Raw genomic sequence first — 23,307 nt, 5'->3', positions numbered from 1 at the left:
TTTATGAATGGATGGTGAAACCAAGAGTACAAATGAGATGCTGCCACCTACAGGCTAAGAAGATAACAGCTGTTTTGTGATAGACACGTTTAACTTCTCTGTTCAATCTAATGTAATAGTCATACAAACCCTCAGTGGATATTAAACATTAGAATAAATTCAATTTGGTTTAATGTTAAGTGTATCCAAGAAGATGGCTTTTACAGGTAAGCCCATCTGTAATGAAACTTTTCTTCAGAAATAAGAATGACTATTTTAAAAGGTTGTAGAAGAATCAGTGCTGTTTGAGATTCATGCAGCTGCTTCGGTTTCAAGTCCTGGTGTTGTGCATGCTGCGACATGTCAGAAAATAAGTTTGTTTCATATATTTCATTGTTAAAAATCTGAAGATGAAGCAACACACTGAAATAAACTAAACCAGGTCATTCTCACATCTGTCAGTGTTGACATCTTTGTTATATCTGGCAACAAAGACAATTCACCGCCTTCAATAAACAACCTCACGGGCTCATTCATCAAAGACAACGCAACAACAGTTCCTGTCAAGTATGGATCAAGCATTTTCTAAATCTTCCCCAAAGGTCAAGGATAATAAAATTAATATATATATTAATATAAATTAATTCACAAGGTTTACTCAAAATTTTTAAAAAAAATTTAAACGAGACGTTTGAGATATTAGAAATTGGTTATCACTGTAAGAAAACAACATTCTGAACTTGAACATCTCCCATATTCCTTTGTATTAGCATAGTCTAAATGTATTTATTATAGAATGGAGAAATCCCAAGCCCTCTTGTCAGCGGTCTATAGAGGAAGAAGAAGAAGAAGAAGAAAAAAAACCTCATCAGTGACAGCGCTTTGCGACACTCCGGCCCTGTTGACGGCACTTGACGTGTCTCCGTCAATACAACAATGGCGGACGCCGCGGAGGAAGCGCTTCACGGCAGCTGGTGAGACCATTCGTATCGGACTGATGTGAACAGAGACGTTATTTTAATTGTCAAACTCCAGGGTTGTGTTTATCTGACTTTGTATCACGTAGAGCAGCTAAACGTGTGTGTGTGTTGTGAGTCTGTTCCGCTGACGATGGATGCTCGTCGCTTTGGTACCGTTACTGTTCGGCAGTTAGCCGGCTAATGATAATTAGCTAAGTTGGTTGTGTTAAACAGCCGAGGCTCTAAGACGGGTAAAGATGAATAAGCAGCTTCGGAACATATCAGTGAAAATACGTATCGTTTCATCACTTCTTTCTCTTTTCACAAGTCCACATTTGAAGCGTGTCGACCTGTAAGCTAACCTTAACTAGCTTGATAGCCGGTGTGAGTCGACTTCTGCTCGGCTTTAAACGAACCGAACCACGGCCCCACACCTCAGCTAGCTCCGGTGCGCTGTACTCATGCGACGCTTTCAAATATCTTCATATTACATAGTGTAATTTACGGTATAGACCTGTCAAACATGTGAGGAGCTGTTAAGACATGTCTGCGATTAGTGTGGACATAAGACGTATCATCATAATAAACATGTTTCTACTAGACCACTTGTTAAATCGTCCAGGGTCCTGCACATTCCACAGTGCAATGTAATGACAGGCCCAAGGTATTACTGTTTGGGGGAATTATCATAACTATAACCTATTATTTATGTATTCATCACATTTTGTTTGCATAAAGTGTAATTGCAATTCCAAGTACAGATCAGAAGTTATAAGAGTGCACTGACACGGTTCAAATGGTTTGTTGTGTCTACCATGTGACTGAAAACTCCATATATTTCATTAACAGTAATACGAGATAGAGAAAAACAGCAAACCTCCTCATTAAAAGAACTGTCTACTCTGAGGTTTTTATTTTCTCATTTTGAGTTGATTATTTAGGTTATTAAAATAGAGAGAAAACATTTATACATTACCCATTATTTTCTGAGATGACTTGATACCAGAAAAGGAAAATCTAATATTTTTTTACCTGGTAAAAGTCAACTTTGTTAAATGGATACTTTGTGGAAAAGGTTTAAATATTGTGACTCTGCTGTCTTTGCTGCCTCAGGGACCAGGATCTAGCCGATGCTCTGGATTCTGGTGGTTCTGACATGGAGATGGAGAGAGGCATCACCCAGGTGCAGGAACATTCAGCCCAACACAGAGCCAAGATGTGGAAGGTGAAGAACACTTACAATGTGACCATTACTGTAGTTTACAACTTATAAAGCTAGAGATGGTATGTTTGTCTGTATGACTAGGAATCAGTCATGCTTCTATTAATAGTCTACATGCTGTGACGGTGACAGTACCTCATGTGAGGCAGATGTCAACAGACTGGAAAGACCAGCATTTTCTGCTCAGATGACACACCCACATGTCAGGCTCTGTCTGAAACCACATACCTACAACATATTTTATCAATGAAGCATGTGCACAAATGCTGAAAGGTTCTTAGAGCAGATAATACTGCTTTATTTCAACTGGTGACAATTTTATCGGTTCATTAACACTATTCCATCTTTTTATGTAATTAAATAATCTGTTGTATATAGTGTTTAATATATTTCTCAATAATTTAAAATACCATGCAGCTTTTTTTTTAAGAAGATTCTACGTTGTTAGTTATTTTGTTGTGGACAAAAAGTAATCCTGATTTATGTTGAGTCAGTATAAACTCAGTTGCCAAGAATATCATCAAACATTTCTAACTTTGTGAACCTGTTGAATCTCTAACATTTTCATTTTACTTGAACATGTAAAGTATTACACCGGACTAACTCTTGGATTGTTTGGCAGATTACAATCATGATCATCTGGTTAAAAACTAGTTCATTGCTTGGATTGCAGATGTTGGATTTTAATCAGCATTTATTATCAAACTCTACAGTTACATCTTAGAAGATGTGGTTTTCATTAGTGCAGAAGCAGTTGAGACACTGTTTGAAGATTTAATTATCAGTTGTCTCTTTCTCACTCATTGTCTGCATGTTCAGCTGTGACTTCTTTGTTTTGTGTTGATCAGATCGCTCTCAATGTCTCTGGAAAAGGAGACAGTCTGTCTCCCTGGGACGGGGTCTTGGATTTACCAGAACAGACACCCATTCATAATCGAAGTCAACAGCTGATTGGTGAGTAAATGCATGTGTCTCTAATTCTTTGAAACAATGATGCAACTGCAATAGTGAAAGTAGTTAATCAGTGCCCAAACGTGAACAGAATGTAGTTAGTTGTTTGTAGTTAGTGCACGTGATGGGGATGTGAATCCCCTTCAAAATACAAAGTATCAGTCATCATGTAGGAAAACTATAAGGTTTGACAATGACAAAGTGCAAAATAGTATTGATAATACAATGAGTATTGTCTGTATTGCTTTAATGATGGTTTTACCTTAAATGTTACATACAGAAACTAAAGAATGCTTCGCACCTCTATTTGGTGGAACCTGTGTGTAGGAGAGGGACGAGTAGATAAAAAAACTGCGAAAAGAGCTTTTGCAGTTTCTGATCTACATGCACAGTAATTACAATATTCTGCTCCTACATCATTAGTCTGTTTGTAGATGGGTATTTTACTTATAGAAATGCTTGAAAAAAAATACAGTGAACCAAGATAGGTGGTGAACAGTAACTTAATAATGATGATCTCATCGTTTAAAACTGGTCAGCTATCTAAGCAGAACTTGTAAAAGGAATATTTATTTACAGCAATAAAGATAATTCTTCCAGGAGGCTTTTCATTGTTGCATGTAACCTAGACAACAAAACACCCACATGATAAAGTTTACAGCTCCTTCTGATAAGTATGTATCTCAAGTCGAGTCATTAGATAGGACACAGATCCAAACATTTCCTCATTCATGCAGTCTGTTGGTATCTAAAGAAGATCAAATTACTTCTTTTTAGTCTGCCCTTGACAAGTTGACAACAGGATCTAATATAGCTTAAAATAGAAAACCTCTTATTAGAGAGAGTCTCAGAAAAAACTAGGTTTACAGAAAGAAGTACTCTTTTCAAGTGTATTTTAATAATAATGTAAAATCTTGTTTTTGGTTTTTCACTGTACAATGTGACACATGCATATGTACAAGATGTTAATAAAATAACAAAAAAAAAACTAATACCTCCCTCTGTCTCCATGTGTAGATCAGCTGGGATTATCGGAGGAGGAGAGCAGTGACATGGTGTCTGATGTTGAGTCAGTCATCACTTTCTACTGCAAGTCCCGCAACATCACCTTCACTCCAGAGCTGAGCTGGCCACACCTGCTCAAACCCCTACTGGGGCTTATGCTTCCCCGCAGTGACCTCTACAACTGCTTCTATGCTGTTATGAACAAATACATCCCCAGGTGAATCATCTGGACACTGTTGTCCCCACTTTTCGTCCCACTCACATAGCCCTATAAACTTTAACTCTAATATCTGGAAAACGTGTTTGTTTCAGGGACTGTGTGCCAAACGGTCGACCCTTCCACCTGTTCAGACTACTGCTGCAGTACCACGAGCCTGAGCTCTGCTCTTTCTTGGACACCAAAAAGATCACACCTGACTCCTACGCCATCAACTGGGTTAGTGAGTTTTTCTTCACAATTCATGTCACATGGCGTTTCCTGTGATTAAGACAGATTATATAAATGTAGTCATGTCTGAAACGTGTGTGTTTGTCTTTTCTCTGTAGCTGGGTAGTATATTTTCCAGTCACTGCCTTCCTGATGTTACCCAGGCATTGTGGGACATCTACCTCCAGCAGGCTGACCCCTTCCTCATCTTCTTCATCATGCTAGTTATGCTCGTCAATGCCAAGTAGGCAACTTCTGTTAAAAACTACAGAAACACGATCATACTGAGGAACTTAAGATTTATACTTGATTTGTCTTTGTTTGATTAACCTTCAGAGAGAGCATCCTTACACAAGAAGGAGACGGCAAAGAGGAAATCATCAGTAAGTTTGGCTTCCTGTTTTATTATTTCTGGATTTGCTCTGTGTCTTGTTAAAACAGTTAGAATGAATGAGGCCTTTTCTGTCACAGAAATGCTGGAAGCGTTTCCTTCGCTCCTGGAATCTGAAGACGTTGAAGATTTGTTTGCTCTGGCTCAGTATTATCAGAGCAAGACTCCATTGTCGCTCAGAAAGGTAAGGTGCTATGTGCAAATAGAGAATCTTGGTTTGGATACACACAGATTAGTGTTCATAAGAGCCAGGGTTGTAATGACAAAGTTAACAAAGAGGTGACTGAGGCTGCACAAGAGAATTCATTGTTTGCTATCTTTTCTGTTTGTACCCTGGCAGATGAATCAGAATCTGTTTGGTAGCAGCCTGGTGGCTCTGAAAGAGGAAGACACAGACCTGAGTCAGGCCCTGTGTCTCCCTGTGTCTGTCCCTGAAATCCTGCAGGCCAACCAGCTTCAGCAGGTCAGTAACACTCCCAGGTTACTTTTCACTCCTTTAAACTAACAAGGACGTTATTAACACTTGAAGTTCTGCCATGTGATAAGCTGGAAAGAGAATATGATGTGTGATGTGATACTAATGGGTTTTACCTTCAGGATGGTGTGCGGTTCTTTGTGGTGGACTGTCGGCCTGCGGAGCAGTACAACGCCGGGCACCTGTCCACGGCCTTCCACCTGGACTCTGACCTGGTGAGAGATTTACAATATTGATTCTGTATGAAAATGTATATGAAATATGTATGTGAAGTAATACATTTGTTCCTGTCCTCCCACAGATGCTCCAGAATCCGTCTGAGTTTGCTCTCTCTGTGAAATCCCTGCTGGATGCTCAGAAGCAGTCTTTAGAGTCTGGTTCCATCGCCAGCGGAGAGCACCTGTGCTTCATGGGCAGTGGGAGGGAGGAGGAGGACATGTACATGAACATGGTGTTGGCCCATTTCCTGCAGGTGAGGGATGTTGAAAGGCAGGGAAGGAAGATTAACTGGACAGAAAAGAGAAAAAGAATGAAAATCTTCATAGACCTTTGTTTTGCTGTCTGTGTGGAAACAAACATCTTTGCCCAATTTCCTTAAATGTCATACTTTTGCATGATCTAACATCTTTGTATCCTCTTGCAGAAAAACAAAGAATATGTCAGCATCACTAAAGGAGGTTTTATGGGTAAGGACATGTATGGGAGATATATATATATATATATCTATATATATAGATATAGATATATGGGATATGGGTAAGAATTCTAAACTCAAAGAGATTTGTGTGATTTCAGCTCTTCAGCAGCATCTGGTTGACATTAATGTGGAAGGCCTGGACTCTTCATACGTCCACTGGATTGTCAGCACATCAGGATCTCACAGCAGCCTCAGCTCTGCTGATGTAAGTGGCCAGAGATGTTGAAACGACAGTGGTGTCAGAGTTAACAAAAGTTGCATCATATAAAATAATAGGCCAAACAGGACAGTGGGTATAATTCTTTTATAAATACACAAGTGTAAGGATAAGGTGGAGGTATGTTGATGAATTGCAAGAGGGCATTTTGCTTAATTAGTTTCTCTCAGGATTGTGTTGTATATTTTTTCTGTTGTATTTGACTGCCCACTCTTGTTTCTATAGTTGCTTACAGATATGCAAACATGGACATTTTAAATATATCTTTATTTGTGTTCTTTTTTTCTTCTGGGAATACAGGGAGAGTCTCTCAGCAGCCCTGGAGACGGCAAAGGAGTGAAGTCCCTGGTCAACAAAATGACATTTGCTCTCAAGTCCAAGTCGGTAAACGTAAAGGAGAAGATGATCAGCTTCATTGAAAATACTTCCACCCCTGTAGACAGGTGAGGTCCCACTTCCCCCTCATGGTAATATACCACAAACCACTGCTACATCACAGACATTTCCTTTACTACTTGTTTAGTTTTGGCATTAACATTGAGCTTTGCCATGATTTAGATTTGTAAGAGCAACGACTTCAAATTAGTAATCAATATATTCAGATGATGAATATCACATGTTTTTTCCTCACAAACCATTGCTGCCTTTCACAATCTGCACACTGGACTGACAGTGGGCAGACTACTTTAAATGAGGTCATCGTTACGACTGTAACTCACATCAAGTTTTGCTATTTGGTTTTGTTTTAACTTAAGTTTACCAAACCTTGTGCCTTATTCCATGCTAGAATGTCTTTCAATCTGCCTTGGCCAGAGAAGGTGATTCCAGATCGGTAAGAGCTCCCTGACATTGAGTCGTTTGTCACCAGCATGCCCACAAGCTGTAGGCCCGCACCGGTCCGCGAGGGGCTGTAGGACACTTACCTTGTTTCACAATAACGCATGCCTAGCACCAGCATCTCTGCCAATGACCCATTCCCATACAGCGTGGGCAAGCTGCGCACAAGATGTTTCTACAGATCTGTCCTTATGCTTTCACTAACATGTAGCACTGCTCTCAAGGTGGCACTGTTGAAGCTGCTGTGCCCTTTCAGGATGCATTGACTCATCTTTACACCCACAACTCACTGTCTCTTTCTAGTGCGAATAACTGAGGTGTTTAGGGAGAACCTCAGCCTCACTGCTGTTTGCTTGGAGATGCACTTAACAGTCTGTCTTTCCATCTCATTGTTCTTTTAGATGATAGCCGGGGCTATTAAAGAAAAATTAAAATGCACCACAGAAATAATTACTATGTTTTATTGATTTAAATAGCCCTGAATATCATTCAGGAACTAATCTCTAACTCCTGGTGTCCAGTAGAAACATCTCTTAACCTCTTTCTTTGTTTTCAGCAGCATAACACAAGGCAGTAGAGGGCTAAGAGTGTTAACTGCAGCCTGGAGATCTTCATGCCATTGCTATTTGTGTTCAACCCTGCTGTTATGTGTACTTTATGTCACTTTCCATCCCAGGCATTGATGTGTCTTTATGTCCCAGGCACGTGAGCAGCAGCGACCGTGTCGGCAAACCTTACCGAGGTGTTAAACCTGTGTTCAGTATTGGTGATGAAGAGGAGTATGACACAGGTAAACTCTCAATGAAAATTAAAAGGAGCTGAACCCTCGAGACTAATAATATTCAAATAATGTGGGAGTTTTTATTTTTGAAAAAATGAATAACCTCCGTCTTTTGTCTGTGCAGATGAGATTGACAGCTCGTCCATGTCAGACGATGACAGGAAGGAGATTGTCAACATTCAGACCTGGATGAACAAACCAGATGTAAAGCATCACATTCCATGTAATGAGGTGAAAGAAACTGGCCACATGTTCCCGAGGTGAGTCGAATGTATGAATGACTGATAGAATGAGATACAATATTCTTCTTGTGACACCTACACCCATCCTCCACGGCTGGATTTGTATTGAGCAAGCAAATGAAGAAGCACATGGAGCACATTCTGAGCAGCTGCTTAAAGGCATTAGGCGAGGGACAGTACCGATGCAGGCATGACCAAATCCTGAAGGCCATCGCTGTCGGGGCAGGCTTTGAATGGGCTCAACAATCCCACCCCACCAAGCAAGCAATCACCTTTATCAGAGCAGCGGAGCTGCCAAGACCCACTGCAAGACCATCTGCAGGCATCCTGGCTGATTGGCAGCTAGTGGTGGACATTGAGAGGCAACTGAAGTTCCCCCATCACTGTAACCTCCACTATGAGACCAGACATCATCCTTCTGTAATAGTTACATCCAACAGTACCTTGGGAAGAGCACTTGGAAGAGGCCTTTAGGGGAAGCGGGGGACTGGTCAGCGGATGTCAACAAACTGGATGGAGGGCAAGGTGTCAGTCAGTAAAAGTGTCATGCAGGGTTTTGCCGCTCGATCCTTGTCCAAAGCCTTCAGTTCGCTGGACAAGTGCCGGAGAAAGCCTCAAGATGGCTGTGGCTCAAAAGAGAAGAAACATGGGTTGCAAGGTAGCTAGCTAGCCATCTGGACACAAGCTGGGGTCTGATCAGGTTTAGCTGGGTCGCCTGGAGGAGGGTGTTTGATGCTGAAAGACCTGAAACACCTGAAACACCTGACGTTTCCAGGAACATCACTGATGATGGGTCCAGAAGCCTTAGCAAATTAAAACATGACATGCACACTTCATTCAAAATAGATTTACAAGATGCATAATAATTCAGGAATCCATGAATCTTAACCCTCACACTGTTCTTTTGTGTTTCCAGCCACTTGTTGATCACAGCAACTCACATGTACTGCCTGAGGGAGATCGCCTCAAGGAAAGGCTTCTCCTACATCCAATCCAGACAAGCACTGAACTCTGTGGTGAAGATCACATCCAAAAAGAAGCACCCCGAACTGATCACGTTCAAGTTTGGCAGCAACAACTCAGCTGGAGTGGAGATATCAGCAGTTGAGAGGTGCTTGTTCACAGAAGCAGATTTCACATTTGATGCCCAGTTGATGAGAAACAAGTGTGATTGGGTGTGACTTTAAAGCAGTGATGAACTTCTTAGTCTGTATTACTTATACAGGACACTTATCACCTGATTTTATTTGGTAATCTTACTGAGTTCTCTTGTCTGTCAAATAATTCAATGTTATTTAAAAGTTACACTTGATATGTTCTGTTTTCTGTGAAAACACGCATAACAACAACATGATAAGTGGGAGGGGGACGTCAAATCAAATGAGCCTATTCAGACATTTGATACATTGATAAGAACACAGACACCACTTTTTTGTCCGTGCCCTAAATATGGACCTGGGGCCCGCAGCACCTTAGCTTAGCATAAAGACTGGAAACCTAAGGAGACAACAAGCCTGTGTCGTTTGAAGGTTTCCATGTGTACGTAAACACAGGTGTAAAAATCACAACTTGTTTGGTTAATGGGGAGCTAGTTACTGTAGCGACATCTTAGCTAAGCAACCGGTTCGTTCCAGTCTTAATAAGTGTACAGAAGTGAGTGTTATCAATCCTCTCATCTAACATCAGCATGACAGGAGGTTGAGCACTTTTTTCTAAATGTGTTAACAAATTAAAATTTTCTTCAATTAACAACTTTATTAAAGGCATTTATAAACATTTGCAGATTGCCCTGATCAAAAGAGCCACAGGCTGAGTTAGACCTACATTCATTATCTTAGGATTTGACATCTGATCTCTATGAAACTCTTTATATAAATATATATAAATAATTATCTATTATTGTTTTTGTTGCATGAATCTCTAATGTAATTATCACCGTTGTTTCCTCTTAACTGATCAACTTTCGCGTCCTTCTCTTAGATACTTGATACCAAACGCAGGCGACGCCACCAAAGTCATCAAGCAGCAGATCATGAAAGTGCTAGATGCTCTGGAAAGCTCGTAAACAGAGATGATGGTGTCACGATGGAGGGGTTCTCGACGGCCAGCCGTGACGCAAACTGTAAAGAAGAGTCACCGTCAGCCAAGGGTGAAACCTTGTCCCACTCTCCCTCGGCTGTCCTCCCTCCTGGACAGATGCAGTGATGACTGAACAGCCCTGTGTGTCTGTGTTTGGGACGGGGGAGCTCACCACTGACTGCAGGCCTGTGGGACAGAATGTGTGTGCAAATACTTAGGTGCTCTGCAGTCATCAAACCATTATCTCACACTAATTTAAAAAATCTATTGGTTCAAGTGTATGTTTTACTTTACTCTTGACAAAACATGGGATTACAGTGCAATTCCACCCTGGCAATTTCCCTCTGGCCTTAACGTAGCGTACTGAGCGACTGACTGGTGGCAAACCTGATCGATCCTTACACGACTGACTTTTTCTTTGGACTTGAGCATCTCAAGTCTAACTCCTTCTTTTTGTAGTGAACGGTATCGCAGGTCACTCATGTCTCTTAACTAACTTTTCGGATGTGTCGAGTAGATTTAAGGATCCTGGTTGTGTTCAAGAAGTGAGCATGGGTCGGCAAACCTAAAGATCCACATCCCCCCAAAAAAGGCATTGCAGGCACATGAGTCAGGTTTTCTCACCATAACAACTGTTTTTGTTAACTTTTCTTTTCCAACAGGCTCCTTAAATTTATAATATTTGAGGCTGTTTGAAAATGTGATGTGTATATATATATATATATATATATTATGTAAACTGCTCTATATCAGCACAGACCTTTTCAATGTTGCCCTGAAAGCATTTCCTGATAGTTAGAATATGTAGGGAAACTTCTAAACCAGCTCAGAGTTTGAAGTTCCCCTTCTCTCTAGAGTGACACGTGAGCCTTTCACTGAGTTTCTGGCAGATCATTTAATCTCTGCTTTTACACACAGTAATGAATTAACCTCATCTCACAGCAGTCTGATGTAGCTCTCCTAAAGTATTGCTCACATTCCTCTGGACTGCATCAACAGGAGGTTCTGTGATTGTTTTAAAGACCGAGCACCTCAGTATTTTTCCATCCCATTCAGACTGAAGGATTTTCCCACTAAATATGCTTAGGTGGAATTGTTTTTTGATAATGACACTGTAACAGAAGCAGCACCAACCTGTTCAGAGAGAAAACGTCACTACAACAAGGACTGTGCTTTGACGCTAATTAAGATCAGCCCGTCTCGTCCGCTGTATTAGTCGAAACTCAGCAGCTCCAGTTTGCTCGCCACTGTTGCCTTCGGCCTCATGCCTGTGATGTGTGATATTGGTACCAGCAGTGGCAGCATATCAGTTTTATCGCTGCGTCCCCTCTAATCTTAAACTCCCCCTCAGACTTTCCCTCGCTTCGTTCTTGCTCACCAGTTCATTTGTCTAGTTGTGTGGGCATCCTGCGGTTCAGGTGTCAAAGCCTCTAAAGTGATGCAGGACCTTCCTGACAAGCTCCAGTTAAAATTTCAGTCAGGAGAGGAGAAATCATCCTGGGCTAAAACATGTGGCACATCTAAAAATGGGCAACAAGATGCAAATACTTGAATTAAAAACTCCTAAATCTGGTCTTTCTTCACTGCGGTCCTTCAGAGCATTCCTGTGTAACCCATGCATTGTGTTGTACTTTGTAATTTTGTGATACTTTTCGGTTTTCTGTTAACTGGAACATCCTTCACAGAGAGTCTTCACTCTTGACATCACTGGCAAAGGATGTCAAACACTAGCTGAAATGCAACATGTCTCAGATGTAACTGGCACCTTACTGTACTGCTATCCTTTTCTAAGCGTTGCTGTTTTTAATAAATGGAGATTATTCGACTGCACCAGTGGAGCCACTCATTCATACGTTGTTGTGTTACTGGTATGTTTAGTTTTATTTGCTGATACTGGATTGGCAGCAGAACACACACCCCCTGCTGACCTTCTTGCGTCTTTACACTTCAAATTAAAACGTCTGAACATTCTATTAGTTCACTTGTTTGTGACAGAATTAGTTGAAATAGGAAAAATAATCAAATAAAACCTACACGTGTTTATTTTCACCGCCTTGTTCTGTTGTTTTTTGATTTACAACACCTCCCTGAAGGCGTAGACTTACTACAGAATCTTATTTTGAAAAGCAAAGAGCCACCCGGAAGCACATGTCATTCCTGCTCATGAATGTTTTTCAGGAGTGAACTGTGGAATCAAGCAGATCTACTGTGCTCACATGTCAGGTTTAACCAGAGCAATGTCCAGTAAGTTCTCTACTGCGAGCTGTGATGTGTCTTCTACTTTATCTGAAGCTAAGAGTTATACTAACCTAGAGTAAAGCTGGTGGACTGATGTGTTGTAGCTGTGACTCTCTCCCGGTTGTTCTGTGTTTGTCAGAGTTCCGTCTGGCGGTGGTGCAGCTGCAGGTGAGCGGTGTGAAGGCGGACAACCTGAGCAGAGCCCGGAGGCTGGTGAAGGAGGCGGCGGGTCGGGGCAGTCAGGTGGTGCTGCTGCCGGTGAGCAGGAGCAGGAGGAGGAGGAGGAGGAGGAGGCTGCTTCACAGCTGACTGTACAGTTAGTGTTCATCCGGTCCATGCGACAATCAAACAGTAATGTGAGGGTAGTTCTGCAATAATAATATAAAATTAATATGATGATGAATCCACACATGTATTTATGAGCACCATTAAGAAATGGTGACGTAAGAGAAGTAAGAAATCAGATATTTCAATGGTATCTTAGCATCAACCAAAAAACTCAGATGTTAGGTTCACATCTTCAGATGTTTACCTTGGCGTCATTGGGTGTTTCAGCTTTTTAATCACAAGACACCCTCTTCTAAGTCAGGCCCACCACAGCCTGATCAGACCTGGGTGTGTGTCCCTAACATCTTGGAGCCCAGTTGGGATCTTTCCTCCTGATCCAGAGCCATTGGCTGCAGCGCTCTGTGATGTTTCCTTTATGGTCTGGCACAGGACTGGTCCATGGATTCCCAGATCTCAACATGATGGCGGATGTTGCAACAAAAACCCTGCAGCCAACTTTCTCTGGGCGGACTATTGCTTCCCAGCCTTGTTGTTCTTCCTCAGAAGCCAGCATACCCCAGGGTGTTGAACCAGAGTATCAGATCTGGTCTTAGGGTTGTGGTAACAATTTGTGTGATGGGACTATAAGCTGCTGGCCGACATCCACCAGCATTTCTCAGTCTGTGGCTTGCACCAACTGAACACTCCTGGTCACTGGAGGACGCCCTCTTTGTCCCTGATCCCCTTTTCAGACAAGTGGTATCAAATATCAAACTCCACATGACAGTCTGCGTCCTGGATTCAAGTCACATCTTACTTCTTGCTTTAAAACCGATGCTCTCTCTCATTGGTCTACAACCAGGAATGCTTCAATTCTCCGTATGGAACCAGCTTCTTCTCTTCGTACGCTGAGAGGATCCCAGGAGAGTCCACCCAGGTGCTGTCAGAGGCAGCCAAGGAGAACAAGGTGTATCTGGTGGGAGGTAAGGAGCCATATGTAACTGTACTGACCGAACAAACATGCAGTCCATTAAGGAGTCAATGTAAATATGCCTTTGAATTTGTACTTCTAACAAGAAGCCTTTCTCCCGTACATAATATAAATTTTACAGTATTATACAGTATTATAGTGTGAGCATGTGTTCTAGCTTTGTTTCTGGGATTAAAAAGAAGTAAATCATCTATCTACCAATTCCACAAATGTCTGTCAGTCTGTATGTGGAGCGCATAATCACACTTATCATGTGTATTGTAAATTGCCGTAAAAATTTGAATTTGAAGGAACAGGCAACCGGCGCTTTGTCGCAGTCAGTGGGGGCGGGACCAAGTTAAACATGTCGTCTTCTACGTCCTTGGATAAACTAGATTATTTCGATTTTTTATTTCACCATATTGAACTGTGCAGGTACTGATCCCATGGTACCAACAGTTGGATTTTGTCTTCAAAGTAAAACACGTGCTTTAAATTGAGCTGAATTACAGAGCTTTTATTTAAAAAAGTTGTCAACTTGGGTCTGAAGTTTGCGTCGATTGTTTAACAGACCTCTGAAATATGTAATGTATGAAAAAGATAACACCAGTTGAGTAAATCATTCAAACTTATACAAGAACCACACAAGTAAACAGTAATAACTTCACTGCTGATTAACCAGGTAGGATGAACACAATGTTTTCTAACTTCACTCTGCACCAATGGACTGTTTATAAAAAGCTCTACACACAACGTCCGGCACACAAACAATAAAAAGTGACAGTATATTGTAGAACTGTTTAAGCAGGACTCACTAATGACAAGGAATAATTCTGAAGTAGTTCAGAGCATCAACACAGGTGACATGATTGTGGCATCGTGAAGGAGGAAGTGTGTGACGTAATGTACTTGAATGAACCATGTGAGTGTGTGTTCACCAGGTTCAATCCCTGAGGAGGATGGAGGGAAGTTGTATAACAGCTGTACAGTGTTCGGGCCTGATGGAGAGCTGATTCTCAAACACAGAAAGGTGTGTGTGCATTGAACACAGTATTTTAAAAATATTTGTTAAACTTCTTTTTGACCTCAGTGAGATTATAGCAGGACATCAACAATATCATCTTCATCTCTCAACCTTTTCTCTGTCAAGATTCACCTCTTCGACATCGACGTTCCGGGAAAGATTCGCTTCCAGGAGTCAGAGACGCTGACTCCAGGCAACAGTTTGTCGATGTTTGAAACGCGTGAGTGACGTCTGCTGACTGCGGCTTGGTTCCCTGCAGCTGGATGAGCGTCACTTTGATGCGTTTGCTTTTTCTGTGTTACGCCCTGCAGCGTTCTGTAAAGTTGGCGTGGGGATTTGCTACGACATCAGGTTTGCAGAGCTGGCGCAGCTCTACAGCAGGAAAGGTGAGCGGCTGAAGTGGCAGCTCGTATGTCATGAGTTCAGTGTTGTGTTATTTAGCTGAGTGAGTGTGTCCTGCTGTCATCAGGCTGTCAGCTGCTTGTCTACCCCGGAGCCTTCAACATGACGACTGGTCCAGCGCACTGGGAGCTCCTGCAGAGGGGGAGGTCAGGCTCACACTCCCAGTCACCACCCAAAACCCTTTCAGTGAAAGTACACTGGATATTTGCTCTTGAAAACTAATGTATTCCTGTAAAACCTGTATCTTCCAAAAAAGATTAACTCTTAATTTTAAGGCAACAAAATGTGAACGGCAGTACACCCACGATCATGAAATATGACTGGAGGTTAAATAAATCCAACAAAATAAATCAAAATCCAAGTCTGCAACAAAATCTTAAAAATCCTCTAATAAAGGGTGCATCTCGGAAAATTTGAATATCAAAAAAAAGTTTGATATTTTTCGTCTGTATGGCAAGGGAAAATTAAATATAACATTTTATAATTTTTAATTACAGTCTAAAGCTCAGAAAAATAAATGTATCGCAAAATAATTCATTTTGAGTTTGAGTAAATTGCTGTTCATACAGTATATATACAGTGTTTCTCTCAGTGTAGTTCAGTGCACGATCATCGACACGCTCCACAAGGAGGGCGAGCCACAGAAGGTCACTGCTGAGAGGGCTGGCAGTTCACAGAACGCGTATAAATCCCTTTTCAATTTATCTTATCTTATCTTATCATATCTTTAATATTCTAATATTTTAGGATACTGTATTTTTTGTTTTCCTGAGCTGTGAGCCATACTCATCGGAATAGAAACTAAAAAGGCCTAGAATATTTTGACTTTACGTGTAATGTCTCAAATATATGAAACTTTCACTTTTTAAATTAAATTACAAAAACAAAGAACTTTACCACAATATAAAAATGTCCTGCATTGCACCTGTGTATCATATGAGCTGTCAATATCCCTTTACTCGTGTGCTAATCTGTCGATGATACCACGACTGGCACTGCTGTAACCTTGTTGTCTTCCATGCAGGGCCGTTGATAACCAAGTGTACGTGGCCACAGCGTCACCTGCCAGAGATGAGACCGCTTCGTACGTGGCCTGGGGTCACAGCACTGTTGTAAACCCATGGTGAGACACAGGGGAAGATGTGTGGTCGTGTAATGTGACGTCATAAGTAAGAGAGGAAAGTACAGAGGGGTAGAATAAGTAGGAGTGAGGGAGCTGTGACTGACAAGTGTGTGTGTGTGTGTGTGTGAGAGAGAGGGAGTGACTGTGAGAGTATCAGTATTCATCATTCAGAAAAACTGTAATTTAAAACGTAAAATATTACTCCATTATTTCTGAGAATGTATGAATTTGTCAGTAACATTTAAATTTTATATCTGTCTGACCTGGAGCCAGTTTTACTGATGTAATTTAACAGTGTTTGTGAAAATCCAAAGCTGCTTTCAGACATGCACTGAACTTAATCTGTAGATATTCTCCAGAGGGGCCGCAGGAGAGATTGCAAATGTGAGAGGCGCCAGAATTTGTCCGGAGTTTGTCCGGCCTGCCCCCTAGTCTAACTCTGGATAATGTCTAAATGAGCCAAATGAGTCCACCCACACTCGACTGACGCAAAACTGAAAAAAAAGTAATAGGAATGCAAATATCAGGATGAAAAGGTTGTGCAACACATGTAGAAGCCACTGGAGGAGCATTCAGGTGAGGGGTGGTGCCGCAGGCGGAGGCAGGGTGTAATGTTTCGTTTACGGTACATCGACACCAGTGCCGGCTTTTGTCACTAAACGCTCTCCTTACATCTCCGTCAGTGTCTTTTACGTTTGTGACAGAAACTTCATCAACATGCACTCTGTGAATCCCCTGGAGGATCTCCTGCTGTATCTCCTGCTGTGTTCTCACATCGGCTCATTGGACATTATCCAGAGTTTTTACTTGGGGGGGGCTGGCAGGAGAAAGCTCTCACTCTGACGTTTGCTTTCTCACATACAGCCCCCCTGGAGAATGTCTACCTGTGAAGTACTTAGAGCGGAGTAAAAGCTACAACATTTCCCTTTTAAAATGCACTGAAGTAAACTGGCATCAAGTGTAAATACTCATGAACCTCAAATGGTACTTAAACACAGTAGTAAATGTATTTTACTATGACTTTCCACCTCCACAGTCATGTCTCTCCTCCCATAATAACCCACTACATCCTACCTGACTGTGGATATTTTGAGATGTTGCAGCGTTGTGATTATTTTTTTTTCAACCTGTCATTGCAGGGGAGAAGTTATATCTAAGGCCGGAGCCGAGGAGGGTGTGATTTATGCTGATATCGGTGAGTGGAAGAGCAGTAGAATTACAAATGCAGACTAAACAATCAAACTCACAGTCGCTACAGTCTGACGACGTCTTTTGTTTACGAGCTGCACAATGGCACCGATGATGATGTTGATGATGATGATGATGATGATAATAATATCTTAACGATAAGGCAGGGAAGCATCTCACCACTTTGTTGCGGTGTTGGCACAGTACCTCTGACAGACTCAGGGTGTCCCATCATCTATCTGGTCGTGTCATGCATTGTGTGTGAAACATCTTTGATCAGACTGTGAGAGTAAGTGCCTGGTCACACATATCACATTCAAAGTGAATATCGCTGGTCAAAGTTCAGCACAGTTGAACTCTGCGTTCGCCTCCTCGCTTGCACAGATTGGAAGTGAAGCGGAGGCGAAGGTTCACCTTGGATACGTTTGCGTATGTGTAACCAGAAGCTGATGCTAGGGTCACTCAGAGAGCACATGCCTCCGCCAAGGCCCAGCAGTTCCCTCACATTTAAATTCAGTAGATCCAGATTTTTATTTGGATCTGCACCCAATTTCACACACTTATGAATAGCTGTCTGATCCATGAATTACTTTTATTAATTAGGAAAATGTTGCAAAAGAAAAGTGGAATAAATTACTACATCAGACCCCTGTTCCAGATCGGCAGCAAAATGTAATGGGTTCTTTCCTGACCCATAACACATCCTTCCAACAGGTTTTGTGCTAAATCTGTTGGGTAGGTTTTGCGTAATCCTGCTATATAACAGACAGAGACAAACAGCCTGATGACACAGCTGCAGACTTCTGCTGCACAAAAGTAGTACATGCAGAGCAGATGTATTAGATCACACTGTTGTTTCCACTTCTCTTTACGTTGCGAGTCTCCATTAAACTTGTGTCACCTGTCCCCAGACCTGCAGTATTTGGCCGACATCCGGCAGCAGATCCCGATCACGGCTCAGCGTCGCAGTGACCTCTACACAGTGTCGTCTGTGCAGGAGGGATCGAGCTGAACGCAGCGACCTCAAGAAATCAGGTCTGAAGACAGCGAATGCAAACCGTGCATCGGACTTCTGCTGCGGCCCGTCGTCTTCCTCCAGTTACTCAGGAAATGCAGCTGGGACGACAACCGATTGATTGATTCCCAATGATTTCAGCACAGTAATCCTGCCGACCTCTTATAGATGGACCTGTGATTACATTTTTTGTAATGTCAACTGAAATAAGTCGATCAACAGGAAGTTTATGAAAGTTTTGGTGAGCAGTTAGGTCATATATAATTTCTGGTTACAGATGATCTAATGTGAAAACCTTGTTTCATCTGCCTCAGATTATTTGTAATGGTACCATTGGCGTTTTTTATTTCAGGGAAGAAATTTAGTCAGTAAAATTCTTGATAGATTGCAGCCATTTTAATATCAATGTATCTCACTGGAATTATATTAATCCTATTATTTTAGTCTTTTTTCTTTCATCTTTCATCAGTTTCAACTCGTGAACCATTTTTGGTGATCTTTAGAGATCTGAAATGTCATTTTCTGTCATGATGAAAAAACATGAATACATCTGTGAGGTGGAATTTAAGAGCACCAGGTTTGAGATTGTGAATCTTTAATAAATCTTGAAAAACAACAACTTCTCCCCGTGAGAAAAGAGTAAAGGTCGAGTCCAGCAAACATGAAACCGGGTTACAGATAGTAAAGAGGTGAGATGAGCTGAGTAGCTTTACTAATATCTACATGATCTGTTTAAACACACACACACACAGGTTTGTGCAACTAGACTTTGCTTCGGCTTTCACATCTCATCCCCTAACTTTAACCAAAAGCTAAGAACTACTGTTTTGCCTCATAAGGACATGAGGTCTACTGGTCCAGTGTTAATGCTGGAAAAGGTCCTAAGGAGTTAACAAATACACACACACACACACACACACACACACAGAGACAGACAACAAATGTGTACAAATCAGTGCTCTGTTGCCCTCCAGCTGGGGCACTTTAGGAGGATTTTAAACATCAGTCTCTTTGGACGCTGGCTTCATGACCTCTGTCTCCTCCCTGTTCTGGTGATGTCTGTCTGGAGACAACAAACATTAATTCAGTTTTTTTAGTAATCACAAAAAGCACAGTACACTGGAGTTCATGTTCCACCTCTGTGAATGAATATAGTTATACAGTTAAGTATTAAGTGCCATTTTCCTCACCAAGAAAAGTCTCCAAAACAGAAACTGTGCTCACGATCAACCAGGAGAGAGTTTAAATATAAGACCCAAACTACTTTCTCTTCTAATAGCCGCTCTTTGGGAAGGATGGGAAATACTAATATTTATAATGAAGGTTTGCTAGATTCTGAAGTTACGCAAAATTATGTGTTTATACTTTTCTAACTTTTCTCTCTATTGTTCCCTGTGAGGAAAGGGAAACTTTCATCTCCCTGTCTTTGAAAAAGTAAATCTATCTTTGCCTTTAACTCACATAATCGAGTGGTGGAGGCGTCACAAATGTACATATCTTCATTTTTACTACAAGCAGTCATCCGTGTCAAGTCAGGCTTGCCACCCTGTAAATCTCTCTTTGCTTCTTTTCGCATGTCATGTTCGCTCAGGTAAATCATATCCTCTCAAAGTTTCCCCAAACGTTCTCCAGTTTATCCAAATAAATCATAAAATAATCTGAGGAGATAAAAATGTGACAAATAGGCAAGATTCTCCTAATGGCAAAGTGAAAGGTCTTTGATGAGTGAGGACCATAGTGTCACTGTATCCTGTTTCTATTGGTGCACTGCAGGTAATGTATCAAGGATGTTTACACAAAACACAACCAAGATATTGTTGCACACATATACTCTGTTAATGAAGTATGTAGGTTTCAACCCAGCAGCCGTTTTAACTCTGTCAGCTAATCTGTGCTGTAAACTCATTAGAAACTACTTCACTCAGTAGAGCTCGCTCATATCCCCATGAGTCCACTTGTGAAACCACATTTTAAATGAGAAGATCCAGCAACAACCCGTCACCAGCAGATGATACCTACCTCTGCCTTGCTGATGTTGACGGTACGTCTTCTTCTTCCGCTTGCTTATCCTGTCCAGGTGGATCTGATAGACCACTCCCACTATCACCATGATCCCAACCACCACACAGAGAGCAGTGCTGAAGATCCACATGGCCTCTGACGCTCGCTGGTTCAGCGGGCCCCTCTCCACGCCATCTGATCACCACGAGAACCACAGAGAAGAGGAAACGAGGAGATGCTTACTGCAGTGTTAGTGGCCTCACTGTTGAGTTATCAGCTCATAGTAGCATTTCACCACACTAGAACACTTCACTCCCAGAATTCAGGCTTACTTGTCATCCCTTAAGTCTCCATAAGTAGAGTAGGAGCCAGAGCTTTCAGCTATCAAGCTCCTCTCCCGGTGAATCATCTCCCAGTTTCAGTTCTGGAAGCCGACGCCCTCTCTACGTTTAAGAGTCTGCTCAAAAAACCTTTGTTTTTGATCAAGCTTATAGTTAGAGCTGGTTCAGGTTCGCTTGGACCAGCTCCTAGTCGGGCTACAGTCACACATACATGAATGCGAAGCATATGCAGGTCAAAGTTCACCGAAGTTGAACTTCGCAAGAAGCAACACACAAGCAGCAAATGTTGATTGTTGGGGGACACATGACACACGTAGCTTCTCTTTCCTCCTCTTCCTCTTCCTCTCATTAATGTCAACACATGTTACTGACTTGTTCCCTTGCCCAGAGTCCTTGTGCTTTACCATTGCAGATCAAGGATTGTAGCTGTGAACACATCGTGGATCATGGTCTTGGATCGGATAAACAATATACCTACTCACATATTCTACCATTACTGGCCATACACCTCTATCATTACTACGCCCTTCATCTCTGTCAGATGTTTTCTTCTGTATAAATACTTTAAACATTGATACACCTCTCCATTTATGTTGGTCTTTTCCAATGAATGTTGTAAATATTGTTATTTTTTATATGCTCTGTCACACACAGCATCTATGTCTCTTTAGTTCGTCCTGGGAGACAGACCCCTCATATGTGACTAAGATTTATATGTTCAAAGAAGGTTAACGACAGAGGATGTCTCACCTTGTCAAGCCCTATGAGGCAAATTGTGATTGGTGAATATGCACTATGCAAATAAAATTTGACTGATCGATTGATTAGTAACTCACAGCTGGTGGAGGTCAAGTTCTGGTTCATGGACTGGTTCTCTATCATGCACGACACCCTGGAGTCCTTGGAAATGTTGACCGTCAGGTGGCTGGTGATGTTGTAGAGATTGGAGTCAGGGAGTGCTGTGGTCCAGGTCCTCACTGACCCTTCAGGGGGCTTCTCTGTGTCGTTGATGAGCCAGTAGACGGCAGGTTCGGGGAAACCACCAGTGGAGTGACACCGGAAGGTTATCTCCTCTCCCTGCTCGGCCTCCTCCCTCTCCAGCAGTGGGGGACTGAAACTGGCTGCAAACAGCCGTCAGACACTGAGTTACTTTCTATCAACAGCCCTCAGATATCTTCCTGTCTGTTCATGCACACGTTTGGTCTGAAGTATGTTTCTTAATCACTTAAGTTTAATATTTGTCTGGTATCACAACTGTAAATCTGTTGACTAATTGCACCGTCTCCCTCGAAACACACTTTAACTTATGCACAATATGTTTAGTTTTGATTTTAGTTAAAAAAAAAAAAAAAGTCCTATAAAGTTGTAGCATCTGTCTGTCTGTCTGTCTGTCTATCTGTCTATCCATCCATCCATCCATCCATCCATCACTGACCTGCTGTTGTGAGACACACAGTGCACACGGCTGCACTCTGTTTCCCCTCTGAGACGATGAACAGACTAAAGTAGGTGTTGTCCTCTTTGGGATCCACTGATGGCAGCAGCAGGGACAAGTTTCCGGTCAGGGCAGCGTCAGCAGAGATCGCAGCGCTGTCACTACTCCGTCTGTCCCACTGTCCGTCCTCTCCCCAGTCTGATCTGAGCACCACCTCCTCCCCTCTCCTCCACTCGATGGACACATTCACAGAGGTGGATATGTTAGGGTACAGGCAGGGCAGTGACACCGGCCGGCCGACTGTGCCGAGGACACAGTCTGGGTCTGTGGACAGAGGAGTGGAGCAGCACAGTGAGTTTCAGGGACAGGTCTCCATTCAATGTCTTGACGTGCAGCACCACACAGTGATCTCACCCAGACAGGAGCAGACAGTGATGAAGCTGAGCAGCAGTCCTGGACGACACAGTGCCACCGGCATCGCAAGACACAAAAACACCTCAAGTATCGGTTAGCCTCTTAATTCACGGAACAGAAACACATCTGTTCTTAAATTGTGAAACTATCCCCCGCTCATTCACCTCATCTCACACGCTGAAGGAATTCACTGTGGGTCGTGTCGTGGCTTGCCGAGCCATACCTGGATTCCCTCTCTCTTCCTCACTCTCTCCTGTAGTTTAAACGACCTGTGGCACCGTCACCGGGGGTTTTTAAAACCGAAAAGATTCCCAGGCCAAATGAAAAGACTTAAACTCCCCAGCCTACAAAGTTTCCAGAGGCACAGGTCCTGCTGGCAGCCATTGTTTGGAGATCAGTCCGACCTGTTTGACTTCTTTTTAGTCTCTATGTCCCACACACACACAAACACACACAAACTCATACACACCCACAGCCCACATCTGATGACGACAGTTTGATATGACACAGCTTCAAACAATGTGTGAGACAGACAGGCCTGTATATGTTAAACTCATTTAACAACATACACCAATGTGATTTAGTCCCTCACCCAAACCTATATAGTAGTAAAATTAATGTTTAAAG

At 42.2% G+C, this 23,307-nt stretch overlaps 3 protein-coding genes across 5 annotated transcripts; 2 read left to right on the top strand and 1 right to left on the bottom strand.

Moving 5' to 3' along the window:
• The first annotated feature begins 864 nt into the window (after positions 1-864).
• tbc1d23 (TBC1 domain family, member 23) lies at positions 865-12,092 on the top strand. Of its 2 annotated transcripts, XM_035176469.2 has the most exons (19): positions 865-953; positions 2,052-2,163; positions 3,009-3,114; positions 4,129-4,333; positions 4,429-4,552; positions 4,663-4,787; positions 4,880-4,926; positions 5,015-5,118; positions 5,275-5,397; positions 5,532-5,624; positions 5,711-5,881; positions 6,053-6,095; positions 6,205-6,311; positions 6,624-6,766; positions 7,111-7,155; positions 7,862-7,950; positions 8,066-8,201; positions 9,100-9,294; positions 10,164-12,092. In XM_035176469.2, exons 1-19 carry the CDS (start codon positions 916-918, stop codon positions 10,246-10,248), a joined length of 2,091 nt encoding a protein of 696 aa, XP_035032360.1. In that variant the 5' UTR covers positions 865-915; the 3' UTR covers positions 10,249-12,092. The 2 variants fall into 2 exon arrangements, with proteins under 2 accessions (XP_035032360.1, XP_035032361.1); XM_035176470.2 differs by lacking the exon at positions 7,111-7,155.
• Positions 12,093-12,395: 303 nt separating this feature from the next.
• nit2 (nitrilase family, member 2) lies at positions 12,396-19,105 on the top strand. Of its 2 annotated transcripts, none has more exons than XM_035176472.2 (10): positions 12,396-12,506; positions 12,640-12,758; positions 13,630-13,750; positions 14,679-14,767; positions 14,888-14,981; positions 15,073-15,147; positions 15,231-15,309; positions 16,188-16,286; positions 17,426-17,481; positions 18,386-19,105. In XM_035176472.2, the coding sequence occupies exons 1-10, from the start codon at positions 12,479-12,481 to the stop codon at positions 18,484-18,486; spliced, it is 861 nt and encodes a 286-aa protein (XP_035032363.1). In that variant the 5' UTR covers positions 12,396-12,478; the 3' UTR covers positions 18,487-19,105. The 2 variants fall into 2 exon arrangements, with proteins under 2 accessions (XP_035032363.1, XP_035032362.2); XM_035176471.2 differs by having other exon boundaries at positions 12,605-12,758.
• On the bottom strand, positions 19,068-23,181 carry LOC118120668 (ICOS ligand). Its single transcript, XM_035175818.2, has 5 exons — positions 22,681-23,181; positions 22,267-22,590; positions 21,668-21,952; positions 20,509-20,685; positions 19,068-19,552 (listed from the first exon to the last, which is right to left on the bottom strand). The coding sequence occupies exons 1-5, from the start codon at positions 22,742-22,744 to the stop codon at positions 19,485-19,487; spliced, it is 918 nt and encodes a 305-aa protein (XP_035031709.1). The 5' UTR covers positions 22,745-23,181; the 3' UTR covers positions 19,068-19,484.
• Between the last annotated feature and the right edge of the window lie 126 nt (positions 23,182-23,307).

The sequence above is a fragment of the Hippoglossus stenolepis genome, chromosome 14 (genome assembly GCF_022539355.2).
Source record: "Hippoglossus stenolepis isolate QCI-W04-F060 chromosome 14, HSTE1.2, whole genome shotgun sequence".
NCBI lineage: Eukaryota > Metazoa > Chordata > Actinopteri > Pleuronectiformes > Pleuronectidae > Hippoglossus > Hippoglossus stenolepis.
This window is presented reverse-complemented; position numbering and strand designations above follow the sequence as displayed.